This window comes from Pteropus medius, unplaced genomic scaffold (genome assembly GCF_902729225.1).
Source record: "Pteropus medius unplaced genomic scaffold, Ma_sr-lr_union100, whole genome shotgun sequence".
Taxonomy (NCBI): domain Eukaryota; kingdom Metazoa; phylum Chordata; class Mammalia; order Chiroptera; family Pteropodidae; genus Pteropus; species Pteropus medius.
Window position 1 is genome coordinate 25,362,580 of NW_024344240.1, and position 27,778 is coordinate 25,390,357.

The window sequence follows — 27,778 nt, forward strand, 5'->3', positions numbered from 1 at the left end:
ATGGAGACTAGACTTAAAGTGGCGAGCATACAATGGAGTATGCAGATTTCATACTATAAAGTCATACACCTGAAATTTATATGTTATTAACCAATGTTTCCCCAGTGAGTTTGATTTTTAGAAAAACATGACCCATCTATATGCTGCTTACAAGAGACTCGTTTCAAATTGAATGACACATACAGACTGAAAATGAAGGGGTGAAAAAGGATATTTCATGTAAACATAAGTGAAAAGGAAGCTGAAGTAGCAATATTCATATCAGACAAAATAGACTTTAAAACAAAAAATGCAAAAAAAGACGAAGAAAGGAATTACATAAGGTGTCAATCCAAGAAGAGGATATAAAAATCCTAAATATGCACCCAACATAAGAACACTCAAATATATAAAGCAATTATTAATGGACATAAAAGGAGATATCCACGGTAATACGATAATAATACGGGATTTTAATACCCCACTTATATCAATGAATAGATCATCCAGACAGTAATTTAATAAGGAAATAATGGCCTTAACTGTCACATTAGACCAGATCAACTTAATAGACATTTATAGAGCATTTCATCCCAAAACTGCAGAGTACACATTTTTTTCAAGTGCACATGAAACATTCTCCGGGATAGATAACAAATCGGGCAACAAAATAAGTGTCAATAAGTTCAGGAAGACTGAAATCATACCGAACAATTTTTCTGACCACGATGACATGAAACTATAAATCAACCATAGGACGAAAACTGGAAGAAACATAAATATGGGAAAATTAAACAATATACTACTAAATAACCAATGGATCAAAGAGGAAATCAAACAGGAGAGCAAAAACTATTTTGAAACAAATGAAAATAAAAACACAACTTTTCAAAATTTATGGAATGCAGCAAAAGCAGTTAAGAGGGATGTTCATAGGTATACAGGCATACCTCAAGAAACAAGAAAAATTACCAAAAAACAATCTTAACTCTACACCTAAAGTAACTAGAAAAAGGACAAATCCAAAGTAAACAGAAGAAAAGTAATAGTTAAGATCAGAGCAGAAATAAACTGAATAGGAATTTTAAAAACAATAGAAAATATCAATAATACTAAGAGCTGGTGTTTTAAAAAAACAAACAAAATTGACAAACCTTTAGCTAAACTCACCAAGAAAAAAAGAGAGAGAAAATAAGTAAAACCAGAAATGAAAGAGATGTTATAACCAATACCACAGAAATACAATGAACTATTAAAGAATACTATTAACAATTACAACCCAACAAATTCGACAATCTAGAAAAAAAAGATAAATTTCTAGAAGTACATAACCTTCCAAGACTGAACCAGGAAGAAACACAAACTCTAAACAGACCAATTACTAATAATGAAATTGAAGCAGTAATTCAAAAACTCCCAAAAAATAAAAGTCCAGAGCCAGATGACTTCACAGGTGAATTCTACCAAACATTCAAGGAAGAAATAATACTTGCTCTTCTTAAACTTTTCCAAAAAATTAAAGAGGATGGAATGTTTCCAAATTCATTCTACGAAGCCAACATCACCTTTATACCAAAACCAGACAAAGGTATTACCCCCCCAAAAAAAAAAGAAAAGAAAAGAAAAAGAAAATTACAGGCCAATCTCCTTGATGAACGTAGATATAAAAATTCTCAACAAAATACTACCAAACTAGATTCAACAATACATTAAAATGATATACATTATATCCAAGTGGTATTCACCCCAGGTATCAATTTTGTCAATTTATGACAAAAACTCTCAACAAAGTGGGTATAGAAGGAACACATCTCAACATAATAAAGGCTTTATATGACAAATTCACAACTAATATTATACTCAATGGTGAAAAGCTAAAAGCTTTCCTCTAAGATCAGAAACAAAACAAGGATGCCCACTTTCACCACTTCTACTCAACATAGTATTGGAAGTCCTGGCCATAGCGATCAAAGAAAAAGAAATAAAGGGCATCCAAACTGGAAAAGAAGTAAAACTCTCATTATTTACAGATGACATAATACTATATATAGAAAAACCTAAAGACTCCATGAAAAAACTACTAGAACTAATAAAGAAATTCAGTGAAGTTGCAGGATACAGAATCAATATTCAGAAATCTATTGCATCTCTATATGCCAGTAATGAATTATCAGAAGAAGGAATAAAGAAAACAATCCCATTTACAATTTCATTAAAAAGTATAAAATACCTAGGATAAATTTAAGCAATAAGGTGAAAGACCTGTACTTGAAACTATAACACTGGAGAAAGGAACTGAACAAGTTATAAATAAATGGAAGGATATAGCTTGCTCATGGATTGGAAGGATTGATAATGTTAAAATGTCCTTACTGTCTAAAGCAATATATGGATTCAGTGCAATCCCTATTAAAATACCAATGGCATTCATCTCAGAATTAGAACAACTAATGCTAAAATTTATATGGAACCGTAGAAGACCCCAAATATCCAAAGCAATTTTGAAAAAGAACAAAATGGGTGTTGTAAGAGACACTTGCAGTCCTGGCAGGATGCCTGGTGCTTGGAGCAACAAGGACATCAGAAGCAGATGTGGACTTACACACAAGGACACATTGCAGGGAGGGTGCACACGCCCAACCGATTCTGGGACTTCTTGCTCTAGGGACTAAAAAAAAGATACTTGGGAAGAAATGGCTGAGAGCACAGGGGTGGCCTTGAGGCTGAATCTGGGAGTTGGCTGTAGCTTGTATTTACTAACCTGATAGTAACTAATTATAAATTACAAAGCCAGCATTGTGGGAAACTGAATAAAAGCCATGTAGACAAGGGTAGGGGATGCTAGCATTGCCATTCCTCTTCTCCCTTATCCATGTTAGTTGAACATTTCCAGATTCTGACTCTTCTTCCAAACCATCTCCGCAACAATGGGAAGTATCATGCTCCCTAATATCAAACTATACCATAAAGCTATAATAACCAAAAAAGTATGGTACTAGCATAAAAACAGATATATAGATCAATGGAATATAATAAAGAATCCAGAAATAAGTCCTCACTTAAATGATCAATTAATGTATGACAAAAGAGGCAAGAATATACAATGGAATAGAGATAGCCTCTTCGATAAGTAGTGTTGGGAAAACTGGACATATATATGCAAAAATAAATAAAACTGAAACACTTTCTTATACCGTATACAAAAATAAATTCAAAATTGATTAAAGACTTAAAAGTAAGACCTGAAACCATAAAACTCCTATAAGAAAACAAGAGCAGTAAACCATCTGACATCGCTTTCAGCAATATCTTTTTTGGATATGTCTCCTTGGGCAAGGGAAACAAAAAAAAGAAGAAATAAACAAATGAGGCTACATCAGACTAAAGAGTTTTGCACAGTGAAGGAGATCATCAACAAAACAAAAAGACAACCTATTGAATGAAAGGAGATATTTGCAAATGATATATCTGATAAGAGATTAATATCGAAAATATGTAAGGAATTCATACCAGTTAACACCAAAGAAACAAATAATCCAATTAAAAAATGGGCAGAAGAACTGAATAGAGGACATTTCTCCAAAGAGGACATACAGATGGCCCACTGACATATGAAAAGATGCTCAACATCACTAATCATCAAGGAAATGCAAATTAAAACCACAATGACATATCACCTCATACCTGTCAGAATTGCTCTCATCAGTAAATCAACAAATAACAAGTGTTGGCGAGGACATGGAGAAAAGCAAACATTCATACAGTTAGTGGGATTGTAAATTAGTGCAGCTACTAACAGTATGGAGATTACTCAAAAAAATTACAAGTAGAGCTGACACATGACCCAGCAATGCCACTTCTGTGTATTTATTCACAGAAAACAAAAATACTAATTTGAGAAGATATATGCACCCCTATGTTCGCTGCAGCAGCCAAGGTGTGCAAGCAAACTAGATGTCTATTAATAGTTAAATGGATAAAGATGTGGTGATACACACACACACACACACACACACACACACACACACACACACACAATGGAATACTAATCAGCAATAAAAATGAGTGAAATCTTGCCATTTGCAACAACATGGATGGACCTAGAGGGTATTATGCTAAGTGAAATAAGTCAGACAAAGACAAATACTGTATGATTTCACATATATATGAAATCTAAAAAAAGAAGAAATGAATAAACAAAATGAAACAGACCCATAGATATAGAGAACAAACTGATGTTTGCTAAAGGGGAATGAGGTGTGGGGATGGAAATAAAAGAAAAAAATAAAAAATAAAATTATAAAGAGAATTGCACAAAAAAGTTCTAATACACTTTTTTTTATTCTTCATATTGCTTGATCTCTTCACTTAAAATTAAATAACAAAAACTAAGCAAAACAGAATTTCTTTATCCTAATTGTAATATGGGAAGAGAAACAAGCTAGATGTTGACCAATCTCATTTCCTTTTCTTAGGCATAAAGGAAGACCACATTTCCCATTCTCTCTGGAGTTGCAATGGAACCATGTGTCTGGCCAATGGATATGGACAGAATTGAAGTACAACACTATTATGAATTCCTTTTCAGTCATCCATCCTCTCTCCCTATTCCCCAGAGACCTTGGAGACCATGTGCTGAAGATGACAGCACCACAAAATGGAAGGTGCCTAGATTCCTGAGTCACCACCTGGAAGAGAAAGGCCAAGACTAGCCACCTACCCCACATCAGACTATGAAATGAGCAAGAAATAAACATCTAAATAAGCCACATTTTCATATATTTTCATCTATTTCATGTAAGTGTTTCTAAGTGCTGTTTTGTTCCATGGTTTGTATCCCTTCCTCTGCCAAGTAGAACACTAAATTACTATAACTTTATAAAAATGTTTGAAATCTGATAGGGCCAAGTCCAGGGTCAAGAGACTGATAAATTCCTCCAAAATAAGGGCAGTTTCTCATTTCTTAACCCAGTGCTTAGTAGGTTCTTAGCAGTCATTTGTTGAGTGAATCAATGAAGCCAAAAGGAGTTAGAAAGACCAAAGGGAAAAGCAGACAAGAAGGAACCTGTCCTTCTCCTCCCCAAAAAGAGGTCCCATGAATGCTAAGGCTGCTTTGGTAGGGTATAAGCCAGAAGGCTCAAGTCAGAGTGGGAGGAGGGAGGGAGTTTCAAGCTAGACCCCTCTCCTCCTCTGCCTCCCAAAAAAGAAAAATGACATAAGGCTTTTGGAACCAAGATCCGAAGGAGCCTGGAAGCAAAAGCTGAAGCTCTGTCATCTCCCCAGCAGTTCACACCCTGAGATAATCCTCCACCTCCAACCCTTGAAGAAGCTGCCAAGAGCCCCAGGCAGAGAAACTGGTGTCCCAGCATGGCCCAGCCTCGGCAGCACCACGCAGCACTGGGGAAGTAACAGACTGACTGGGGAAAAAAATAACTATTATAGCTGAGATATTTTAAAATTCCACCCTCAAGGCAGCATCTGGTTGCTACAGCAACTCTAGCTCTGCTGCAAGTCCGGATTACCAGCTTGCTCACTGTACCTGCCTTGGGCAGCCTAGAGGTGTCCTTAGGAGGCCAGAAACTGCTGCCACCAAGGGGAGCACTGAGGAAGTGCCCCTATATTCTGACACCAAGGCCAGAGAGACCCAAGGTGATTCTCTATTCACTGTGAGTGCCTAATGGTATAGTTTCATTCCAGGTTAATAATATTATATATAAGTATGGACTTACTTCCTGTTCAAATTGACTTACAAAGTCTTTTTTGTTTTGTACTCATTTAGTTCCATCAAAACACAGAAAGGTAATATTTTCATCAGTTTGGGGCTAAGCAAATGAAACGGTTGTGTCTTAGTTCCACAGTTCAAAGCCCCTAAGAGACAAGATTGGCATTGCAGCCGAGTGGCTGGCCCTGCCCTCTGACATGGATTTGGAAGAGCTTGCAACACCTTTAGGAAACCCAAACAAGAAAGGGAGTGGGCTACAGAGCCAGAACAAGTGCCAGCCAAAGGAATAGAGCCAGAGGCAGACAGACACAAAGAGATGCTGTCATTCTGTCACTTCAATCTGGAGCTAAGGATTCTCAACTCTGGTAAGATTCCTCCCCATGTAGCCATACTTGGCTTTGCTTTCCACCTCATTTCTGTACTCACCTGTCATTCCATTTGGTAAGCTCAACCTATTTGACCCAAGGATAGCTCACTTGGGCTCTATCCACAACTGCAGCTGCTCCAGAACATAAAACAATGCTTGGGGGAAGGGCTCAGGGTGGGGAGGGTCTTTGGTGCATATCTCAGGGAAAACACTAGGGTAAGAGTTAGGACACCCAACTTTAGTCCCAGGCACTTCATTTACTGACTTTGGACATATCATCACTAAAATGTGAACTCAACAAGAGCAGGCATTGTTACCAATGACTGGTCACTGCTATGGCACCTAGAATGGTGCTTGGTATAGTAGATCTTCAACAAACGTTTCATATTGAAAGAATAAATTATCTCTGCCTTGATGCCCTCGTTTATAAAAATGGATAGATAAGGATTGTCTCTCTCCATTAGGGGCTTTTTGAGGCTCTAACAAAATATAGACAAATGCCCGTCTTCAAAGGCTAACAAATGTAAGCTGGCAAGACTGATACCCAACCCAGCAGCTCAGATAACTATTAGACAAGGTGCTTCAGAGGCCAGGGCTTCATCCATTTCCCCAGAGCCCTGGAAGAAATAATCACAGTTAAATGCCTTCTGGGTCACAGGTGCTGGAGCTGTACTGCTAGTTGCCTACCCAACATCCATTTCACAACAGACCCTGATTTTGTTTAAGCAGTAATGTGCCCCAACCCTACCTCCTTCCAGCTACTGGTGCCCATGTGACCAGAAAGAGCTGCAAATCCGAAAGTGGGAACTTCTGGGAACGTTCCTCCTTGGAATGTGGATGAGACACCTGAAAGTATACTGGTACCATCTTGCGACTGGACAAACACACACACTAAGGATGGTGGGCAAGTACTTGAGTCCTTGACAAAATCCCTAAGCTGCTTCTCCAGTCTGAAATGCCTACCTCTGAACTTCCTGTTGTTTAGAAAAATAACCACCTATTTGTTCAAGCCACTATAGTCAGATTTCTGTAACAAGCAGCTGAACAAAAAACCCTAAGTAACACAGTACTGTACTTAAAATAGCTCATTTATAAAATATACATTGCCAACACCAATTTTACAGATGAGAAATCGGAAGCTTGGAAAACTGAAACTGCCCAAGGCTATCTAGCTAGTGAGTGACAGATCTGGGATTGACTCCAGGCCTATCTGACTTCAAGACCTGTAGTCTTTCACTTTTGCCATATTCCCCAAGGGAAAATAAAGCCATGTTTGTCTCTAAGGACTTACAAGGTCTGCAACCCTATCAAGTGCCAGACATGTTGTGTAGGGGTACAAGAGTGAGTCAACATGGACAAAGTCCATGGAACTTAATATTTTAGAAGACATAAAGAGTAAATATGGGTCATGGGTGATAAGGACTAGGATAAAAATTAAAGATAAGAGGGTTTTTTTTAAATAGGAAGTTGAGGGAGTCTCTGTGAAGCGACATAGTCACGATTCTTTTTTCCCATCTTTAAGAAGTAATGAGGGGGGAAAAAAGAATGGAGCAAGCCTTGTCAATACTGGAAATGAGGGAGAGGGATGGCAAATGCAGAGAGATCCTGAGGCAGGAGTATATATGTTGAAACGGAAGGAGTCAGTGTGGCTGGTATGAAATGATTAAGGGGAACAAGATTTGTGCTGCGGTAAGGAATTTGGGCTTTTACTTTTAATGAGACCAGAAGTCATAGGATGGTTCTGATCAGAGCACAGATCAAACTTGTGATTTCTGGGCCAATGAGTGGAAAATAGCAGGGAGGAAGGGAAGGGATGAGACAGGGAGACCAAATATGAGGCTGCTGCAACAAGCCAGGTGAGAGAAGCCAGCAGCCTGGACCAGGGTGGTGTTGAAGGCTGGAAAGTGCTCACACTCCAGATCCATTCCGAAGGCAAAGCTGACAGGATTTGCTGATGGACTGGACATGGGAAATGAGAGAGATGATGAGTCCAAGCCTTCAGCCTAAATGAGAAGAAAGAAGCTGCTGTTGTCTGAAGTGGGAAAGACTGCAGCACAACCCAGATTATTGGGGCGCTGGAGTAGAATCGGGCTGTGTTTGGTTTTGGACAGGGTTAACCTATGATAGGTACAGAGTTAGCACAGGTCTTCACTACCTCCTTTATGAAATATATTCTTCATTCTGCCTCCAGGCACCAGATCTCAAGGCCCTTCCTATTTCACTGGCCATTCTCTCCACCTCGTTGGCTCCCTCCCCTCTAAATGAATATCAGGTATCCAAACAGTGGCATCCAAAAGTCAGTCAGATACAGCCAAGTAATGTGTTTTAAGAAAAGGGGAGGAAGTAATCAGCTTGTGTGACAGCAAACAACTGCTGGAGAAAGATGAAGGCAAGAACTGACATGAGGATTTGACAAATGGAAGGTCATGGGTGACAGACCATGGAAAAATGAAATTGGATTACTCCTAGTGGGAATAACGGAAACACATTTTCTAGAACCACTGTAGGAAAAGTTCCTTTAGAATAAACCATAAGTGAGATCCTTTTTTCTTTTCCATATCAGGGAAGTTGCTATGTATATGCCAAAGCCTGGGCACGACTTTCCTAGACAGACTTGCTTCACAGCCCAGATGGGGGTGGGAGGAACACAGAGGTGGGAAAGGAGACGTCAGCACATTATGGGAGTGAAATGCCACCAATCTCTTTGCCTCAAGGTCACCCACACCACTCACCCACTATCTTTCCCCCATGGGACTTTTTAGTACATTCCAGATAGAGCTTCACAAGAGATGGCATAATTAATATTTATTAGGATTATTTTAATTTAAAAAAAATAAGCCCAAAAGTCTCTGGGCAATAAGATGAAATAAAAAATGTAGCATCTGAATGTTACACACCTGGCTGGCATGCAGTGGTTCCCTCGATGTAGATAAAAGTCCTGCAGAAATTTCCACATTATTCCATATCACCTTCCTTTTTTCCAGAAGTCCCTACTGAATTGAGGATGAAACTGAGGCACAGAGGTAAAGGGCCTAGGCTGAGGTCAGACTGCCAGGAGAGGCAGACAGGAATTGGACCCAGAAAATCCTGATAGTTCTATTCAAATGTTACCCTGGGTATAATTCTGTGGCTACTGCCCAGCAGGAGAAAAAGCCAGTTTCTTCTTCCAAGTGACCAGTAGGGCACACCTGTAGGGCAGCAGGAAGAGTGTCTATGGGAGCAAGCCCTGATGTGACCCCTAGTGATCCAGGCCAGAAGCCAGCAAATGAGAGTCACCTACAACTCTGGCACGTCCCCTCCCCCTGCCTCCAATGCATAGTCCTCACTACGAAGCCCAACCCTCCTTGTGGAAAACCAGCTGCACAGCCTCGTCCACATCATTCACGATGTGAGATGCCTCCATAAGCTTTGGACTGAAGCTGAAGTCCCGGTGCCCGTGGAAGGGAGGCTCTTCTCCCTGGGCAGGCTCTGTGGACCCTGGGGTCTTGGGACTGTACACGCCAGTGCACACCAAGATAGAGGAACAGCTCTGGGTTGCTGAGGGCCGCTGCTTCCACAGGCCATCAGCCCCCAGCTCCTCTGCCCCATCATGCTTCACCATCTGCAGGTACTGGTGGAACAGGTTGGCACCATAGACATCAGACATAGGGTTATCACTGGCAGGGGCAGCCATACCGGAAAAGAAAAGAAGAGAAAATCCAAGTTCAGTGTTGTAAGGCACAGAGAGCAAAGGACAATTATAGGGCAAGTGGTGTGCATTAGATACAGGGAAACAAGGCAGGTGAGAGGGGTAGGGAGAAAGGAAAGAGTAAGTCAAAAAAGGGTTGAGGAAATGAACAGAACTTACCCTACAGCATAGAGCTTCTGGATGGGGGCTGCCCAGCCCCGCCTCTCCGCCTGCTGCCTGATCAGGTCCTCCGCATATTGGTAAGTGAGGATGCTGGGTTTGCCCATCAGGCCCTCGTACCGTAACTCATTGCCTGTCACTTTGCGGTAAATGGTTTCCAGGCACAACAGAAAGGTGCCGTGGCCAAACCTGCCAGAAAAGACAATTCAGCAGCTCAGTCTTCACTCCCTGGGTTCTTGCAGGCCACCTGTCATTGTGTAAGCAGGACCCTATACACCAACCTTTCGCTCCAGGGCCCCAGTGGTGATAGGTCAAAACGAAATTACTTCTAGTAAGAACTACATTCATTACCTACATTTATGACCTGCTATTATCTAATAACATTTATTGAGCACTGTTCTAGCACTGAAGATGTCATATCACACTGAAGTCACAGAAAAACCCTGAGATCATTATTCTCATTTTACAAGTAAGGAAACTGAGGCATAAAGAGATTAAGTAACTTGCCCAAGGTGGCAGTGCTAGGATTACACTGCAGGCATTTGGACTCAAGAAACCTAACTTTAAATTCTGCTTTAGATTTGTGGCAGATGTTTCCAACTCCTCTTCTTTCTTGGTGTCAATTTTCAGCTGAGCATATTGCTACCAGGTGTAAAAAACTACATTCCCTTGCTTCCACAGTAGTCAGGTGTGTGGCCATGTGACAACAGTACAGCCAAGGAGTTGATGAAATCAGAAATACTGGGCTTAACTTCTAGGAAGTATCCATAAAATTGGGGGGAGATGCTCTTCTCTACCTTCCCCTATTCCTTCTTGCTGCCTGGAATGCTGATATGATGGCTGGAGTTCAGGCAGCCATTTTGGATTATGTAGGGCTAAGGATTGCACAGCAGGAAAACAGAGGTGCCTGTGTCTCTGACAGGTGAAGCTTCCATACAAGCCTAGGATTGCCTACCCCAGACTTCTTTTATATGAGGAAGAAATAAACTTCTATCTTGTTTAAGATATTCTTGTTTTGGGTTTTCATCCCTTGCTGCTAAACCAAATCTGAACTGATAATGCACAATACACTGAAGTCATATTTGTGTCACTTAGTTATATAATAAATTCTATTTTTAATGTTTAAATTATCAAATGAAAGGTTAACCTCAAATCTGGTTTATAAATTGAAATTTTCCCTTTACTATTCAGTTCATAGCCTATATAATCAAACCCCTTTTATCTAGTGTCAGTATACCCTAACTCTAGGAAGAATACTTCAGAAAAAATACCTAATCTCAGCTACAGAAATATACTTTGAAAGTAACAAGAGAGAACACTGTAATCCCCATTTCTTATGGGCTGAGTCACGTGACTTGAGGCAGTGTTGGGCCCCACTAATCTACTGATGGATCACTCACCCAGTTCACTGGGAGTTAGTGGCATGGGAGAACTCTAGACTTTAGCCTTGCAGGTAAGAGCTGCAGAACAGTACACAGCAGCTGTCAGACTACGAGAAGGCACTTCCAGGGCCAGAAAAAGGGCCGCTTATACTGTGCTCAACTTCAGAAAAAGACAGGACAGGTAAAATCTACACAACTGAGCAGGGAATATGTGCCTGCTCAGTACCTGTATGCCTCTGAGAAAGTCACCTATGACCAGGTCTCAGTTCTCTGGTCTATACAAACATCAGAATAATTCTTGCTTTCCCCTGCCCCTACCTCTTAAGAGCAAAAGGAAATAAAGAAGTGAAAGAATTAATACTACAAGGTGAAGGCAAAGAAGGGAGAGCAGTTGAATAATTTGCATCTATACACCTCAAAAGCTGATCATTGTTTGGGTTCCTCTAGTCAAAAAGAATGTGTTCTGTTAAGATTCTGGAGAGCAAGGATCATCTGTTAAAGATCATCTCAATATATCTCTCCAGTGCTCAGTAATTTGTAGTTTTTATTTAATAATTAGTATATGAAGTGATCCTTGAAATCCCTCCCAGAAGGCCAAGTTATTATGTCCAACTAAAGGGCCTACCCAGGTATGGGTCTGAAGGCCCGAAATATAGAATGATGGTGGGAAACTGTTAGAAGAACTGCTCAGGCAGCAGCTGGAAATGGGCCACCATGGTCAAGGCCGGGGACTGTGTCCTCACCTGGGCATCCTGGCTTCAGCCATCCAAAGAAGATCCATGTTACTGGCCAGAACAGGGAGATGGGGATAGGGGGCCGTCGCCAGACCAGTCCCAGGATTCCCATTGCTGAGAAGGACATCCATGATCAGCTGCAGGCTTGTCTCCCAGCGGACTGGCTCCCCAAGGAGGAGCACCCCTTTAAAGAGCAAAGGTATAGGGATGAGGGTACAGGGAACTTGGCCTGCCCTCTGTGGTAGGTGGGAAGAAAGCCCTCAGGAGACCAACTGAAGCCAGCTGGTGCCGCCCAACCACAAGCTCTTCCTCCACAGTACACTCATTCTGGCAAGGGCACAGTTCCCTGAACCAGTCTTGAAAGAACCACTCACCTATCCACCCAAGGTGAATAAAGCCCAGGGCCTAGGAAGGCACCTCCTAAAGGTTCCCATTGTCACTGTGTCCACTGTACTTCACAAAAGAAGTTAAAAACAAGACAAGCAACAGCAAGTCTCAGGCCCATTTCCTCCTGATGACTGATGTTCTCCCCACTGCTTCACCCACAGGTACATGGCAAAGTGCTCATCTTCCTCAGCCACTTCTCCAAGTCCCAAGGGCCAATAAACCTAATGGCTAGGAGAGGGGAATTTGGAGTGATAGAGATCTGAATTCCAAGGCTGACTCTATCAATTATCTTTTATGCTTGTGGGCAAGTTATTTACCTTCTCTAAGCCTCAGTTTCCTCAAAATGATAACAACACATACTATTGTTATGAGGCTAAAAATGAGATATAATAAATACAGCACTTAACCTGTGCTGGACACATAGCACTCAACAAATAGAAGCTACGACATCAGCTATGAGACCAGTGAATTGACCACTACCCTCTAAGGAGGTATTCTAGAAACTGGAGGATATATTTTAATCTTCATGACTGACACTTAATGATGAGGACTGAAGGAGAGGACCAGCGATGCTAGATACTCAGGACAGTCCTGCACAATCAAAAACTGCCCCATGTCTATTAACATTTGAGTGTCCCATCTGGCATTCATATAGGTGAACAACCTGTTTGTAATTAATTGAGCCTAAACCCTAATCCCATTTTACATGTAAACAAACACAAAGAATTTTTTTGGTAGTTTTAATAAACGCTGATTCTTCCCCCCAGGGCTCCAGGACTATCATTTAAGTCAAGAGAACACTGTACTTTATTTTTCAAAATTTTACCAAGAGTTATTCCCTATTTTGCAAAATCACTTCTCCAATGACAATGCTGCCCTTAATTTCTGAATAACCAATAAAACACAGCTCTATCACACCTATAAACATCCATCTGTTTGCATTTATAGCTGCAACATTCATGGTGATGGTGATCTATGTTTGGTATAATCATTTTACTACTTCAGTTTGTCTTTTTGAATAATTATTACATACTGAAATATATATTAGCTTACTAAAATTTTTTTCTTTTGTTTCTATTACAATTAGGGCTTTGTAGTGAACTAATTAATTTTTAACGTATGTGTATGGAAAGACAGAATTTCATTTTCAGGCTAATAAAGGGGATATAACAATATTTTTGTAATACAAGGAGAGAACCAATTTTAATGGAGCTAAGAACACTGGACTAGATTGCCTCTAGGTACCTTTCTACTCACACATATTCTAAGCTTGCGATTTTTCTGGAATAGGGCGAGTGGTATGGTGAAGGAAAGATAAACAACAAATATCTCAGAAGTAGTGAGTGGCAGATCCAAGACCAGAACCCAGGTGACCTGATGTCTAGTGCCCGCTGGCTAGCCTACCAATTTGCAGGCAAACAATCACGCTATACCAGCCTGGAGGGCCTGAAAGGAGAGAGAACCACCCAGCCCCATGCCCACACAAGGAGAGGACCTCATTACCTTCAATGGCAGGGAAGTCGCTCCTTGGAAGGGGCTGCCAAGAGACAAAGAACAGGCCCATCAATGCAACAGCTGCTTTCCACTAACAGACAATCACACGCTGGTTTCCAAGGGTGGGAGGGAGAAAAGATGAATTTCAGACAGAATCGAAGACCACCCCCACAGTCTAGCCCAAGCTGAAGAGAGGCCAGAAAGAACTGAGGAAGAACATTCATGAAGAAAGGTGAAGAGAGAACAGAAAGGACTGAGGAATGCCACATATGAAGTTCAGCCAGGAGGAGGAGCCGATCAGCTGTCTTTCTCTAACAAGGCCAAGAGGTAAGACATGGGCCAAGCAAGAGTCTAGCCTTAGGTAGCTAAGATGAAGGTGAGCCCATGGAGAAAAAGGAGGCCATCAGGGCATGATGGACTATTTCTCTTGGTGTCAGATTAGGAGGCAGGAGCCTTCACTTTACTAACCTCTTCCACTCCTTCCTCAGACAATTATAGTCCTGGCTCTGCCACTAACCTGGGGTGAATCACTTCCCCTGTGTGGGGCTGTCTCTGAGCTGTTCTGAGATCTATTCCAACTCCGACAATCTGGTTCTCTCCCTAACTTTCAAGGTTCTATGAGAAAGCCCTCAAAGGCGATAAAGCGCTCTATTCAATTGGAAAGCTTTGGAGGAAGGACTAAAGTTGTATACGATACAAGTAAGCTTGTCTGTTTATAACACATTTTATCACATTTTGACAGTGGCCTGACTTAAAATATAGGCTATGTGATACATAAAGAATTCACACAAGGAAGAAGAGAGCCAGGAACTATCAAAAGATGGACAGTCATACTCTAGAGCAGCAGTCCCCAACCTTTTTGGCACCAAGGACCAGTGCTCCTATGAGAATCTAATGCCTGATGATCTGAGGTGGAGCTGAGGTGGTGATGCTGGCGCTGGGGAGCGGCTACAAATCCAGATGAAGCTTCGCTGGCTTGCCCACCACTCACCTCCTGCCGTGTGGCCTAGTTCCTAACAGGCCCCGAACCAGTACTGGTCTGCAGACCAAGGTTTAGGGACTCCTGCTCTAGAGTATCAATAAGAGGCCCTGTGACTACTCAGCAGAGAAGATAAAGAATCAAACCAGTAATTTGAATATGAGCTGAACCCAAAAGAAACACAGCAGACACTCAGAATTGCCAGTTACTTTTACAAGAAAGCTGCTTCTCTCAAGGACAACTCTTTGTTAGCACGGTTCAGGATAAAGTAGAGCAGTGATAAATTTAACGAAGGTGAATGATTCTCCCAGGCAACAATGGGAACACCAACTGGTAAGATGTAAAGCTACGAACTGAGGAGATGCTAGGGCTCTGAAAGAGTTCTCAGCTAAACACAAACAATGCAGAAAGGAAAGCCCTTAGGAGCACATCCTCTTCCAGGCCATTCTGTGTATGTGGAGAAAAAATCCTTGGCCAGATGTGCCTCTCCAAGGAGGCAGCTCTGCGAAACATGGACAAGATACGGCTCTAAGAAGGAGGGACTGCAAGGCCAGTGAGAGGAGCCCATGAAGGAACAAGAGGACATAACTGAACATGAGATCCCAGGCGTGCGCTCCTCATTACCGTGGTCTTTGGCCGCCTCTGGAGATCCACCATGTCAAGTACAGGGAAGGCCATCCGCAGCTCGTCCACAGTAACCACATTCTCGAAGCCCAGTCTAGAGCAAGATCAGGGAAGCAAAGCTGGACAGTTCTGGGGGAAGACATCTTTAAAGTAACGGGAACCATCCCAGAGTCCTAATCAAACTAGTCCACCTATTCCCCAAGTAAGAGTGAACCAATGAGCCCAGATAGAGCCCAGCAGGGCCAATACCAATTCTGGAAAGGCGCTGGCAGGCCAGCCATGACTGCACAGGCAGAGCGGGGCTGCACCGCTCCACGGTGATATACCAGCCGTCAGTGAGCACACTCCAGGTGCCAGGTCCTACACAGGGCACTACCACAGTGCACAGCATACAAGAACCTCTGCCCTCAAGGAGCTCACCCCAAGCCCAAAGCCCATCAAAGCCAGCACTTTGTGAATAGTGCTGCCACTGTATGTCGAGAAGCTCAGAAGAGGAGACTGCTCGGTGGCCTGGGTAACGGGGCAAAGGGTCCAGAGAAGTTAAGACTTGAGCTGAATTAAGCATTAAGATGAATCGGATTCGGCCAGGATGGGGGAGGCCATGGGGAGAGGGAAGCCACCTCCAGCCTTATCTCTTCAAGACTGGCCTCCATTTTTCTGTCAATTCCCACTTGCAATCTTAACTGGACATGGTTTCAGATTACTCTCAAAATAAATTTCCCAAAAATGATGCTTCTATCAGATCAGCCCATTAACAACAATTTGCAGACTCCCCATTGTCCTCATAATAAGCTCACTTGCTTCCTACATTTACTTCCAGTTTCCTACCCTCAGCACCACCCTTCCTGGTCTCTTATTCCCTATCCTGTCCCATTCCAATCTCCTGCTTCAAGGAGCTTCACCATCCCTTCTCTTTCTAGCTTCCTGAACTACTGCCCTGCATAGAAAACCTGAACCCTATCCTGTGGCACAGCTATGCCCTCCATGAAGCCACAAGTAATTCCTATTCCAAGGATGTTACCTGACACTTGTGACACCAGAACCTATACTATTAAGTCTTCAACTCCATGTCATCTGAAATATTCCTTTATTGCATATGGGTGTGTTATTCCTGCCTCAAGTATAAACCCCTTGATTAAATCATAATCTCACTGTGCTTCTCCTGGCCTCTGCCCCCTGGGAGCCCACAGCACAGTGGTGGCACATAGGAAGTGCTTGACAGGACTCTGGAGAAGGAGCAAATAAATAAGCTGCTTGAGAACAGGGACAAGTCTTCTGCTTCTTGACTGTGCATACACCCCAAAGGATTAGTTCACTGTAGGTTCTTAATTAACATTGACGGATAAGTTGATTGACCACTGCAAGGAACAGTACTAGAGCAGTGCTTCCCAGACCTAATTAGAGAATCATCTAGTTTTCTTTTTTAAAATAGATTGCTGATTTTTATCTCAGACCCAATGACAAGACTCTCCAGGAAAGCTCCCCAGAAGATTCTGATGAAGTGGGCTGGCTTTTGGAAACCACCGGGCACCAGGACTAGCCACACCTGAGGGCTGTTCTACCTCCCTCAAGAGCCTACCACACACCCCATGAGCCCGGGCACCCTGAGTCCAGGACAACTCATGACAGTCCCCCTCAGCCTTGGAAGGAAAGGCCTCAGTCCTGCCCCTTCCTCTTCAGCCAGAGCGAGAAGCACCAAAAGGATACGCTCGGGTGTTTTCCACCAGGGGTCCCTGCCCAGACACTAGCATCCTCTTTCCGTGGTACTGTGAGAAGAGCTTCATGGGGCTGTGAGAGAGAATAACCTGGTCTGGTTCCACCTGCAGGGACAGCCAAGAGAGAGGAGAGCAGAGAAAGACACGTAGTTGAAGGAGAATAATGGGAGATAGATGGCAGCTTCTATCAACTAGGAAGAAATAAAATGCCCAGAAAAGGAAGGGAGGGAAAAAGCCCTTTGCCCAGCTTCTAGAAAGTATCCACAGAGGCATGGGAACCACCAGCCTAGTTTGGCTCTTGCCACACAAAAGAAGCAAGCAGGAAATGCCGTTAGTTAGGGGTCATGACATGCACCAATCCTGCCCTACTCAACTCCCCTTTTGGAAAGCACAGGATCTGTATGCATGTTCTTTGTCACTGTTGTAGAAATCTGTCTCTAACTTTGACTTTGTTTTCAGTTGTACTTAAAAGACTTAGCTTTTTAACATTTATACTAACTATGACAATGCAGCCTTTTCTCAGAATGTTTTTGAAACCCTCTCTGGAAACCACAGAAGAGAACCAATTGGATGCCTTTACTCCCTGCATTCATAACAAGCAGGGTCACCCCTTCAATCCGCCACTTTATTTGCTCTCTTGGTTCCAAAGTACTCTTTCCAAAAACTACAGCCACCCTTAAAAAGAGAATGAATGTATCAATGCTGGGATACATGTGGAGTTGCAAGTGGGTGAAAAGGGACTGCTTTTAGGGGACAGTACTCATTCCAATGTTTACATCTTATTCATGAGAAACAAGGGCTGTTATTTCAGAGTCCCATCTGGTATATGGAGGTTTAGAAAAATGCGACCCTTGCTTTCCAGGGGCTGACAATCCAAAAGAGACGATCTGATGCCCAGAAGAAAAGAAATGGATACAAAAACAGTAGGCTCAAACTGCCAACTCCATGGGCAGGACTTTTGTGCTCAATGTGTATGTATACATAAAAAATAACCCTATTGATAAGGCTCTACTCACTAGGCTGGACTTGAACTTCAAGTTTTATTTCCAGCAGGGAAATAAAGATTTGTACTGACCCAACTTATCAATACTGTACACCAGCCCAGGGAAGAAGGCTTAGTTAGAGCTAGAGTGGGGATTACACTGGAAACAAGGTCCTTAGGCTTCTGTGTCTCTGGCTATCTTCTCACCTTGAAGCCCAGCAGAGCTGACAACTCCTGGGCTTTGCCACGTTGTAAGATGTTACCAGCATTTGTGACGAAGACCACAGGCACCCGCAGCTGCCCCTGGGCATTCACCAGCCTGCGAAAGGCCTCCACAGCAGCAGGGATCACTCTGTGGCCACGCACCAAGACTCCATCGATGTCCAACAGGAACCCAAAGGTAGGCGGGCTCTGCAGAGAGGAGGAGAGAGCCGCCAATGCGAGTCAAGAGGCAGCCGGGAGGAAGGAAAAGACCTTTACAAAGAGGGACTCCACACTCAGGTCACCCAGGGCCTGAAACAAAATAAGGACATGGGATTTCCAATAGAGCAAATCCATCTGTAACAAAGAATTAGTTCTTTTTCATGTATTTTTAAGCACATAACTATTTTGTTAAAAATTATTTTCGTATAATTGATATAAAGGAATTTTTAAATTGGAAAATAGAGAAATTCAAAACATAATCCCAGCACTTTAATACAACTAATTATTATTTTCTTTTCATTTCTTCTATTCTTATGTTTGCCATGTAGTTAAAACTGCACTTTACATGTGTAATTTTTCATCTTGTTCTTTTTGCTTGACAAATATTTTTACCTCTTACAATAGCCTTCATAACCACTTTTAAATTTTTATTATATATTTTATTATAACAACACACACAGTTAAAAAAACTATAGTTAAAAAAACTATAGATGATATAAATATATTTTTTAAAGTTTCTTGCCTCCTTCTTCCACCTAATGCTATTTTCTCTCATATATTTTCCACAAACATTTTATGGATACATAGTAACAATTTCTAATTTTTTAACTAACACACAGATGGCATTATGTTGTACTTTCTTTTCCACCTTACCTTTTTTACCTTTTTTTTTTTTTTTATATCTCTTGGCTATCTTTCCATATCAATACATAGCTCTACCTCCTATCATCATTTCTGGCTCCATAATATACTGAGTGAATAATCCACTAACATTATATTTCCCCTATTTTGGACATTTAGGGTTTTCTACATTTTTTTTGACTATAAATAATGCTATAAGGAACCTCTTCGTGCTTACTGATTCCATATTATGAATTTCCTTGAGCTAGATTCTTAAAAGTAGAAGTAATAAGTCAAAAAAGTGCAAACATTTTAATAATGTAACACCTCCTCACAAACTGTTTTCTAAAAACATGTATCAACTTACTCACCCACTGGTAATGCTAATATTGATTTTCACATGTATCAGAGAGTTTGTTAATTATCAAATGTCTTAATTTAAAAGTTAAAACAATTGTCTCTTATCACAATCTGCACTTCTTGGATTTATAAAGCCGAACATTCCTTTTATAAAAAAGTTCATTCCATTCTTATTTTATAAACTGTCTATTAACATACGAGATGTTTTTCAATTGCAAAAAAAAAAAATCTCTACTCTCCTGTTTGCTACTCTCCTTTTTTTGGTGCCAAGTGAGGCCATTCTTACTGCACACACCAACTCTGTGCATAGGGCTCCTCTGTAAGGAGTAAGCAAAAATACAAACCGTGCTCTAGCCCTTCATTTATTAGCTGGGGTGAAAGAACAAACAGCTAGTCTAGGAACTCACTAAAGTTGCAGCACTTTCACAAGTGCAAATCAATCCTAAGTATTTAGGTTCTGAGTAAAGAAAATTTAACAGAGAGGGTTTTTAGAAGAGAATTTTGAGTTAGGCAATGAAAGATTTAAATGCATGCATTCATTTAACAAATATCTATTGAGATCCCAATCAGCAACAGACTAGACAAGCAGGCATAAGTGACTCTGCCTACACAGGTCAGTGGGAAGACAAATAAGCAGCATAGGGCTTCTATACTGAGCATCACATTAAGAAATGACGAGAAGTAAAGGGCTCTGAGAGTCTGCATCAGAGGTACCTAACTCATAGCAGGTGGAGAGGACTGGCCATTACAGGTCTCCAAGGCCAATGTAAGGAATTTGAAAGACAAAAATGGCATCATCAAACCTGTGCTGTTGGAAAATCTTGGCTACAGAGTAAAGAATAGATTGAGTGGACTTAAGAGTCAAGTTGAAGGGCACCACCTGGGACCTACTGTAATCTAAGACACAGATGATGGTAGCTTTAACTAGGTGGCAGCAAAAGGAATGGAGAGAAGGTGGCAGATCATACACAGGAGGCAGAACAACCAGGCCTGGTAACAATCAGATGCAGGGGTGAAGGGAGGGGCCACAAGGACTTCCATGCTCTTTTTGGCTTGGTACTCTGGGAGAGTGGACGCTGGTATCACTCACAGATCCAAGAAGCTCTGGAGGAGCGGTGGCCAGGGAGGGCAGAAGATACGTTTCACTTCAGAACTATAGGGCAAGCAAATGGAGCTATCAGCACTGGACAAAAGGTCCAGGAGATGAAAGAAAATGTGGAAGACTTCAGCTCTCAGAGAACGGCTGAAACTTGAGAGGGGAGAGGACAGCCTGAAAAGCACAAGCAGAATGAGAGCATAAGTGAGATTCATAGAGAATCAGGAAAAACATCTCCATTTTAGGACGGGGCATGTAAGAGTCACCAGCAAAACAGCGAGGAACAGCAGTTAGTGAGGAGGAAACTCAAGAGGATATGGAGTCAAGGAAGCTGAGAGATGAGTTTCTGGAACAAGTAAAATAGAAAATGAACTAACTGAAAAGTAATGATCCCCTCTCGCCTCCACTGACAGGGAAGACCACTAAGGGAGGGAGTCTTCCAGCTCCTTCATGATAGCTTCTGCAGAGCTTCACAGGCTTAGACAATGACAGCTGCAGTGCTGAGTTGGAATTGGGAAGAGGCACTGGAAAAACAGGAGAAAAGGAACTCAAACCAACAAGACAGCACTTACGATCACCAGCAAACAGAGCTGCTAGGGAGAAACTTGTCCAATTCCACATGCAATGCAGGAAATGTCTAAACAAACAAAATCGGCCCCAATGGCTGATCCTGCTGAACCCCAGAACTGTATATTGTAATGAGCATTGAACTAGACATATAGCAAAGGTATTTTTATTGAATCCTTGTACCGGCACTCGGGTGGTGGGTGTCATTATCTCCAGATGACATTAACTAGTGAAAGGGACCTGGTTTATACACAGTGTTCACTATGTATTCACTTAATAATCTGACTGGATGAGTAAGAAACCAATTTCAAAGAGAATAGTTAAAACGTGACCCAGTTCACAAGTACTAGATTCAAAATTCAGCCTCAAACTAAGCTCACAGCAAAGTTAGAGCTCTTCAGCCGCCCACACAGCAACACCTTAGAGCAAGAAAGGGATCCAGGAGGTACCAGGTCCTCTTGCACCTTCCACCAGCCCCCAGCCACTTGAGTTCTGGTTCTTCTCTGTACTCAATGGACCTGATGGCCTTCATGGATCTCTTTACCCTCTCCCTGTTTCTCAACGAATCCTACTAGAATATGGGTCTTAACTTGGGTCCACAGGCAGATTTCAGGGTGGCCATAAAACCTCTTAAAACTCTGGATTTTTCCTAGGTAAAGGGACCATAGCTCTTTTCAGATTTCGTCATCTTATTTTTCTCAGAGAATCACCACACGGGTCTAAAGGGAAGAGGGGGTGTGATTTGCCTTCAAATCCCCAAATCTGGCACAGTGCTTAGACCCTGTCAATATAGGTTGACTGACTGTTGAATGCCCCAAAAGATGAAGGGTTAGGGCGAAATAAGGCAGACCTTCCCTCCAGCACTTCCTGATCATCCTAAGAGTTAGTGATCTTCAAAGGAGGTCACTGGAGGAAAGGACTGTAATCTAGCACACAGTCCGCCTTCTTTCTTGGTCAGTATGAACACAGAGCACACTGTTCTGAAAGTCCAAATGTAAAACTTATTTGCCCATAACTTTGAGACAACCAGGGAAAATTTTTAAAGGACTTGATTTTAAGTAATATTAAAGAATTACTAATGTTGTTAGGTATGATAATAGCACTGTGATTATATTCAAAATGTCCTTATTTTCTTAGAGGTACATATAGAATAATTTAGGGTTGAAATAACAAGCAATCAGGAATTTGTTTTAAAATCTTAGAGCCACAAAAAAAGGTGGGGAGGAGTTGAGGGAGGAGATAAGCAAAGCAAGTGTGGCAAAATGTTAATAATTGCTGAATTTGGAAGATGGGTCTATGGCGTTCATAATACAGTAAGTGCTCCCTAAACATTCTGAATAGGTTCTGTGACTTTAAGCAAAACGACATATAATGAAAACATTTTTACCAAAGACTAATTGATATTAACAAGAGTTAAGTTCCTACGGCCCCTCATCAACTTTATAACAAAACGACGTTTTCTGAGAATCTGCTGTATTATTCTGTTTTTGGATTTCTGAAAACTTACATAGGGAAAAAAATAATAAAACAGTTCACTTGTGCTGATGGCTGCAAAATCTAATCACATACAGTTTTAACAGTCTTAGTGGCCATATTCCAAATAGTCACAAGATTTGCTCTCTTAGACATACAAATCCTCAGTCCCTGCTACTCTGAACAGGAAGGTTTTCAGGACAATTTAGCAACATCCTTGAGTGTCCATCATCTATAACTACATAGGGAGTAATACCACTTTCAACCCTCAGGTGAATGTACATAAAGAACCAGGCACTAAGCGACACAGAATGTGAAGGTACACATCACCTGTAACAAATGTGCCACACTAACTCAAGATGTTAATAATCAAGGAAACGGGGGTGATGTATATATAGGACTTTTCTATACTTTCTGCTCAATTTTTCTGTAAACCTAAAACTGCTCTAAAAAATAAAGTCTAATATTTTTTTAAAGTAAAGGTATTTTTTAAAAAAGAAGAAAATAGAAGAAAAAAAGAAAAAAGTGAAGGTATGTAAAGGATAAAAGAATAATTTTTTTTTTCATTTTTCTTTTCATTCTCTAATCTGCATTCTCTAATCTGATTTTTCTTCTATATCACTTGATTTTTTTTTTTTAAGTAGTCCTGGGTATTAGGCCATATCCTCTAATTAAAGTTCATATCATGGCAGTGATAAAATGTATGGTTTTAAGATTAATTTGAAATGAAGACATTACGAAGATGTTATTTGTGTCTTTGCTTCTTACCTAGAATTGGTTTGTTTTAAATAGCAACATTACAGCTATAGTCTATTTTGCTGTCTCCTCCAACCATTTCCACAACTTAATATATGCCAATCATTGAGCAAAGTACTCTACATTTATTACAAAAAGTACAGTACATATATTCTCACAAAAACATGGCATGGTAAATAAGACTCTTGTTATATATATTGGGAAACTGAAACTTAGAAAACTATGTAATTTGCCTTAGATCAAACAGCTGGTAAACGGTACTAGCAGGATTCAATTCTAAAGCTATTACTCTTAAATTCTATAATATACTTCATCCCTTCATCCCTTTCCTCCCTGTTTCTAGTTTATCAGAAAATTCACTCAGAAGTATCTCAGGACCTGCAAAGACACTAGAAATAAATACAACAGTTATAAATAACGGCAATAATTCTTTATATTTACTTCATTACAGTTTACAAAGTCCTTTTATATTCTCATTCCATGCTTCCAGCTTGGTCACTTTTAGCTCTGTGACACGAGCCAAGTCACTTGACTTCTTTGAATCTTAGCTGCTCTATATACAAAATAATTACAGGAACACAGCTGTTAAGAGCTAGGACTCTGGCAGGAGACTGGCCTGGGTTCCAGATTCTGCCACTTACCAGCTGTGTGCCCTTGGGCAAGTTGCTTAACCTCTCTGTGACTCAGATCTTCCATATGTAAAATGGGAATGATAATACTCAGAGTCGTTACAATAATTACACGAATTAATAATTGTGAAGTACTCACTTTGTGCCTGGCACAAAGTAAATGCTATGTGTTTTTTTTAAATAAGTAGTTAATTTAAAATACGACAAAAGGTTACCGTGAAAGCGTTATACAGATGTAAAATACTATCGTTATTACACACAGAATTTAGAAGACAAAGTGATCCCCTTTAAAGAAGAAGCAAAATGGCTCCAGGGAAAGTGAGGGTGACAGATATGACGAACTAACTTAGAGTCCTGGCACAGTCATCTAGCAGCTGTTGACCTTTTCAAAAAGTACTTAAAAATCTAACTCCAAGCTTCTTCCTTACTATCACCAGGGTCATACCTACCTCCAAAGTTAAGAGAATTAGATATCACATAAGTACCTGGCACAAATTAGGGAGCTTGTGCCAGTTTTCCTCTCGCCCTCCAAATCTTCCCCTACACTCTACACGTAACAGCCGCTCATTATAAGCAGGCCCACCAGCGAATGGGACCAAATGAAAAAGCCCCCGCAAAACCCACATTCACCTCCGGGCTGCCCCTTTATAGGTGCAGCTCCCCGAGGAAAGTCCCTCTCGAGTCCCCGGATCTCTTTCAATTGTAGTTGAAAATTATAACCAAAAGGTTCTCATCATGGAAAGGAAGTGCAGAAATCATACGCTGACCAGAAAAATAGGAAGAGGAAACTACCGAGTAATTTTAGGGACAAAGAGCGGCAAGAGGCCAAGAGACACTGGTGTGCGTTTTGGGTCTGTTTTGCTCATGCGCTAGCTAAAGTAACTTTTCTTCCAGGCCAAAACTATGACAAATCACCCAAGTAGGAGGGAGGGGAAGGGGGGCGGGGTAGAGCAGGGTGCGCAGGGGACCCTGTGCTCAAGACAAGAAGCAAGCGCACTTGAGGTCAGCTGCCTTGTCAAGGCCATTTCCTAGGAGGCCGCGGACAGTGGAAGGGCTCGGCCGGCAGCTCCTCCCTCCCGCCGCTCCCGGCCTCACCACAAGCTCTGCGGACCGGCTCACCTGCACGGTCCTCACCTGCGCGGGGCCCACAGTATAGCCTTTTCCCGGGCAATGACCCGGGAGCCCCGCGGCCGCCCGCCGCCACAGCCAGGGTGCCGCACGCACCGCGGAGAAAAAGCCAAGCACAGCCATCCGGCCGCCGCTTGCGCGCACGTGCACACTCCGCCGCTCAGGCTCGGGGCCCTGCCCGCCGCGCAGCCAGTCAGCAGCCAGAGGCTCCCGAGGCCTCTCGGGAGTTGTAGTCCCTGGTGCGTGTCCGGTAGCTCGGCAACGTGCCGGGCGGGGCATTGAGGAGGCGCAAGTTCTTGCAGCTTCGTAGACAGACCTGGAGTCGACAGCCTGATGTGCACAGTTGGCACGAACTATGTACCTGCTCACTTCCTGGGTCGTAGGTTTAAGACTCAGTCCTTGATGACTTTCGGTGAGCAAACTTATGTGGAGGGAACTGAATTTTGATTGGGAGGAAAAAGTGGGAGCCGCTTTCTTTTTGGTGGTCACCCCCCCAATCACTGAATGTTTGTGTTTTTTCAGTAAATATTCACTATAGTCCTCCTTCCTGCTGGGCTCTGCACTAGTGCCTGGGGAAACTATATACATAAGGCATCCCCCAAAACTCACACTTTTTAAGGTGATTGAGACAGGACTCCTGAAAGAGAATCGGATAACTAAGCAAAGACCTATTGAGCACAGCCGTGTGTTCCCACCATTTGAAATGTGTGGGATGCCCGGTTCCAGACCCTTTGACCTGTCCCTGGATGTATTTATACTAAGAATAGATGAGCTTACAATATCTAAGACTAGGTGGAAGAAGGCAGCCGATATCAGGAATGAGCCAACTCAGAGGTTAGCAACTCAGAGGTCCTCAGCTTTGAAGGCCAAGATTTTTTTTTTTAAGCTCTACTCTCTTAGCAACTTTCAAATAAATAATATAGTATTATTATTAACTATAGTTGCCATACTGTACTTTACATCCACAGGACTTATTTATAATGAAGTTTCTACGTTTTGACCCCCTTCATCCATTTCACCCACTCCTCTACCCCTGCCTCTGGCAACCACCAATTTGATCTCTTGTTCTTTATGTCTATGAACTTAGTTTTGGGTGGCTTTATTAGTTTGTTTTAGGTTCCACATATAAGGGAGTTCATACTGTGTTTGTCTTTGTCTTATTTCACTGAACATAATGCCCTCAGGGGCCATCCATGTTATCACAAATGCCAAGACTACATTCTTTTTTTACCGCTGAATAATATTACATTATATATGTGTATATGGGATATACATATCCCATTTTCTTTATTCATTCGTAGATTGGCACTTAAATTATTTCCACATCTTGGCTATTGTAAATAGTACTGCAATTAACAAGGGAGGGCAGGTATCTTTTTGAGTTAGCATTTTTTGTCTTTTTCAGATAAATTCCCAGACGTGGAATTGTTAGATCACATGGTAATTCTATTTTTAATTTTTCGAAGAACCTCTATATTGTTTTCCATAGCAGCTGCACCAATTTCTATCCCCACCAACAGTACACAAGGGTTCCTTTTTATCCACATCCTCACCAACACTTATGTCTTGAATTTTTGATACCAGCCTTCTAACAGGTAAGAGCTGGTCTGTCGTGGTTTTGATTTGCATTTCCCTGGTGATTAGTGATGTTGAGCGCAACAGATGTACTTTTGGCCATCTGTATGTCTTTGGAAAAATACCTGTTCAGATCCTCTGCCCATTTTTTAATCAGATTGTTTTTTTGTTGTTGTTCTTGAGTTATATGAATTTGATATATTTTTGGATATTAACCCCTTATGAGATATATGATTTGCAAAGATTTTCTCGCATTCAGTACGTTGCCTTTTTATTTTGTTGATGGTTTTCTATGCTGTGCAAAAGCTTTTTAGTTTGATGCAGACACACTTATTTTTGCTTTTGTTGCCTTTGATTTTAGTGTCAAATCCAAAAAGTCATCACCAAGACCAATGTCAAGGAGCTTATCACCTATGTTTTCTTCCAATTTTATGGTTTCAGGTCTTACATTCAAGTCTTTAATCTATTTCAAGTTAATTTTTGTGTGCAGTATGAGATAGTGGTCCAGTTTCATCCTTTGCATGTAGCTGTCCAGTTTTCTTAGTACCATTCATTGTAGAGACTCTTTTTCTCATTGTAAATTCTTGCCTCCTTTGTCATAGATTAATTGACTGTATACGTGAGGGTTTATTTCTGGACTCTCCATTCTGTTCCATTGATCTATGTGTCTGTTTTTATGCCAATACCATACTGTTTTGATTACTATAGCTTTGCAACAGTTTGAAATCAGGGAGCATGATTCCTCTGGCTTCATTCTTTCTCAAGATTACTTTGGCTATTTGGGTCTTTTGTTCTTTCATACAAATTTTAGGATTGTTTGTTGTATTTCTGTGAAAAATACCTTTGGAATTTTGATAGGGATTGCATTGACTCTGTATATTTCTTTGGGTAGCATGGACATTTTAACAATATTAATTCTAATCCATGAGCATGTAATG

General features: G+C 41.5%; 1 protein-coding gene across 4 annotated transcripts; it reads right to left on the reverse strand.

Moving 5' to 3' along the window:
• Window positions 1-8,858: 8,858 nt before the first annotated feature.
• On the reverse strand, window positions 8,859-25,569 carry HDHD5 (haloacid dehalogenase like hydrolase domain containing 5). 4 transcript variants are annotated; one of them, XM_039869230.1, is made up of 8 exons: window positions 25,362-25,569; window positions 18,420-18,623; window positions 17,223-17,335; window positions 15,516-15,609; window positions 13,922-13,955; window positions 12,041-12,215; window positions 9,916-10,104; window positions 8,859-9,724 (listed from the first exon to the last, which is right to left on the reverse strand). In XM_039869230.1, exons 1-8 carry the CDS (start codon window positions 25,542-25,544, stop codon window positions 9,394-9,396), a joined length of 1,323 nt encoding a protein of 440 aa, XP_039725164.1. In that variant the 5' UTR covers window positions 25,545-25,569; the 3' UTR covers window positions 8,859-9,393. The 4 variants fall into 4 exon arrangements, with proteins under 4 accessions (XP_039725164.1, XP_039725163.1, XP_039725162.1 ...); XM_039869229.1 differs by having other exon boundaries at window positions 25,272-25,569; XM_039869228.1 differs by having other exon boundaries at window positions 25,257-25,569.
• Between the last annotated feature and the right edge of the window lie 2,209 nt (window positions 25,570-27,778).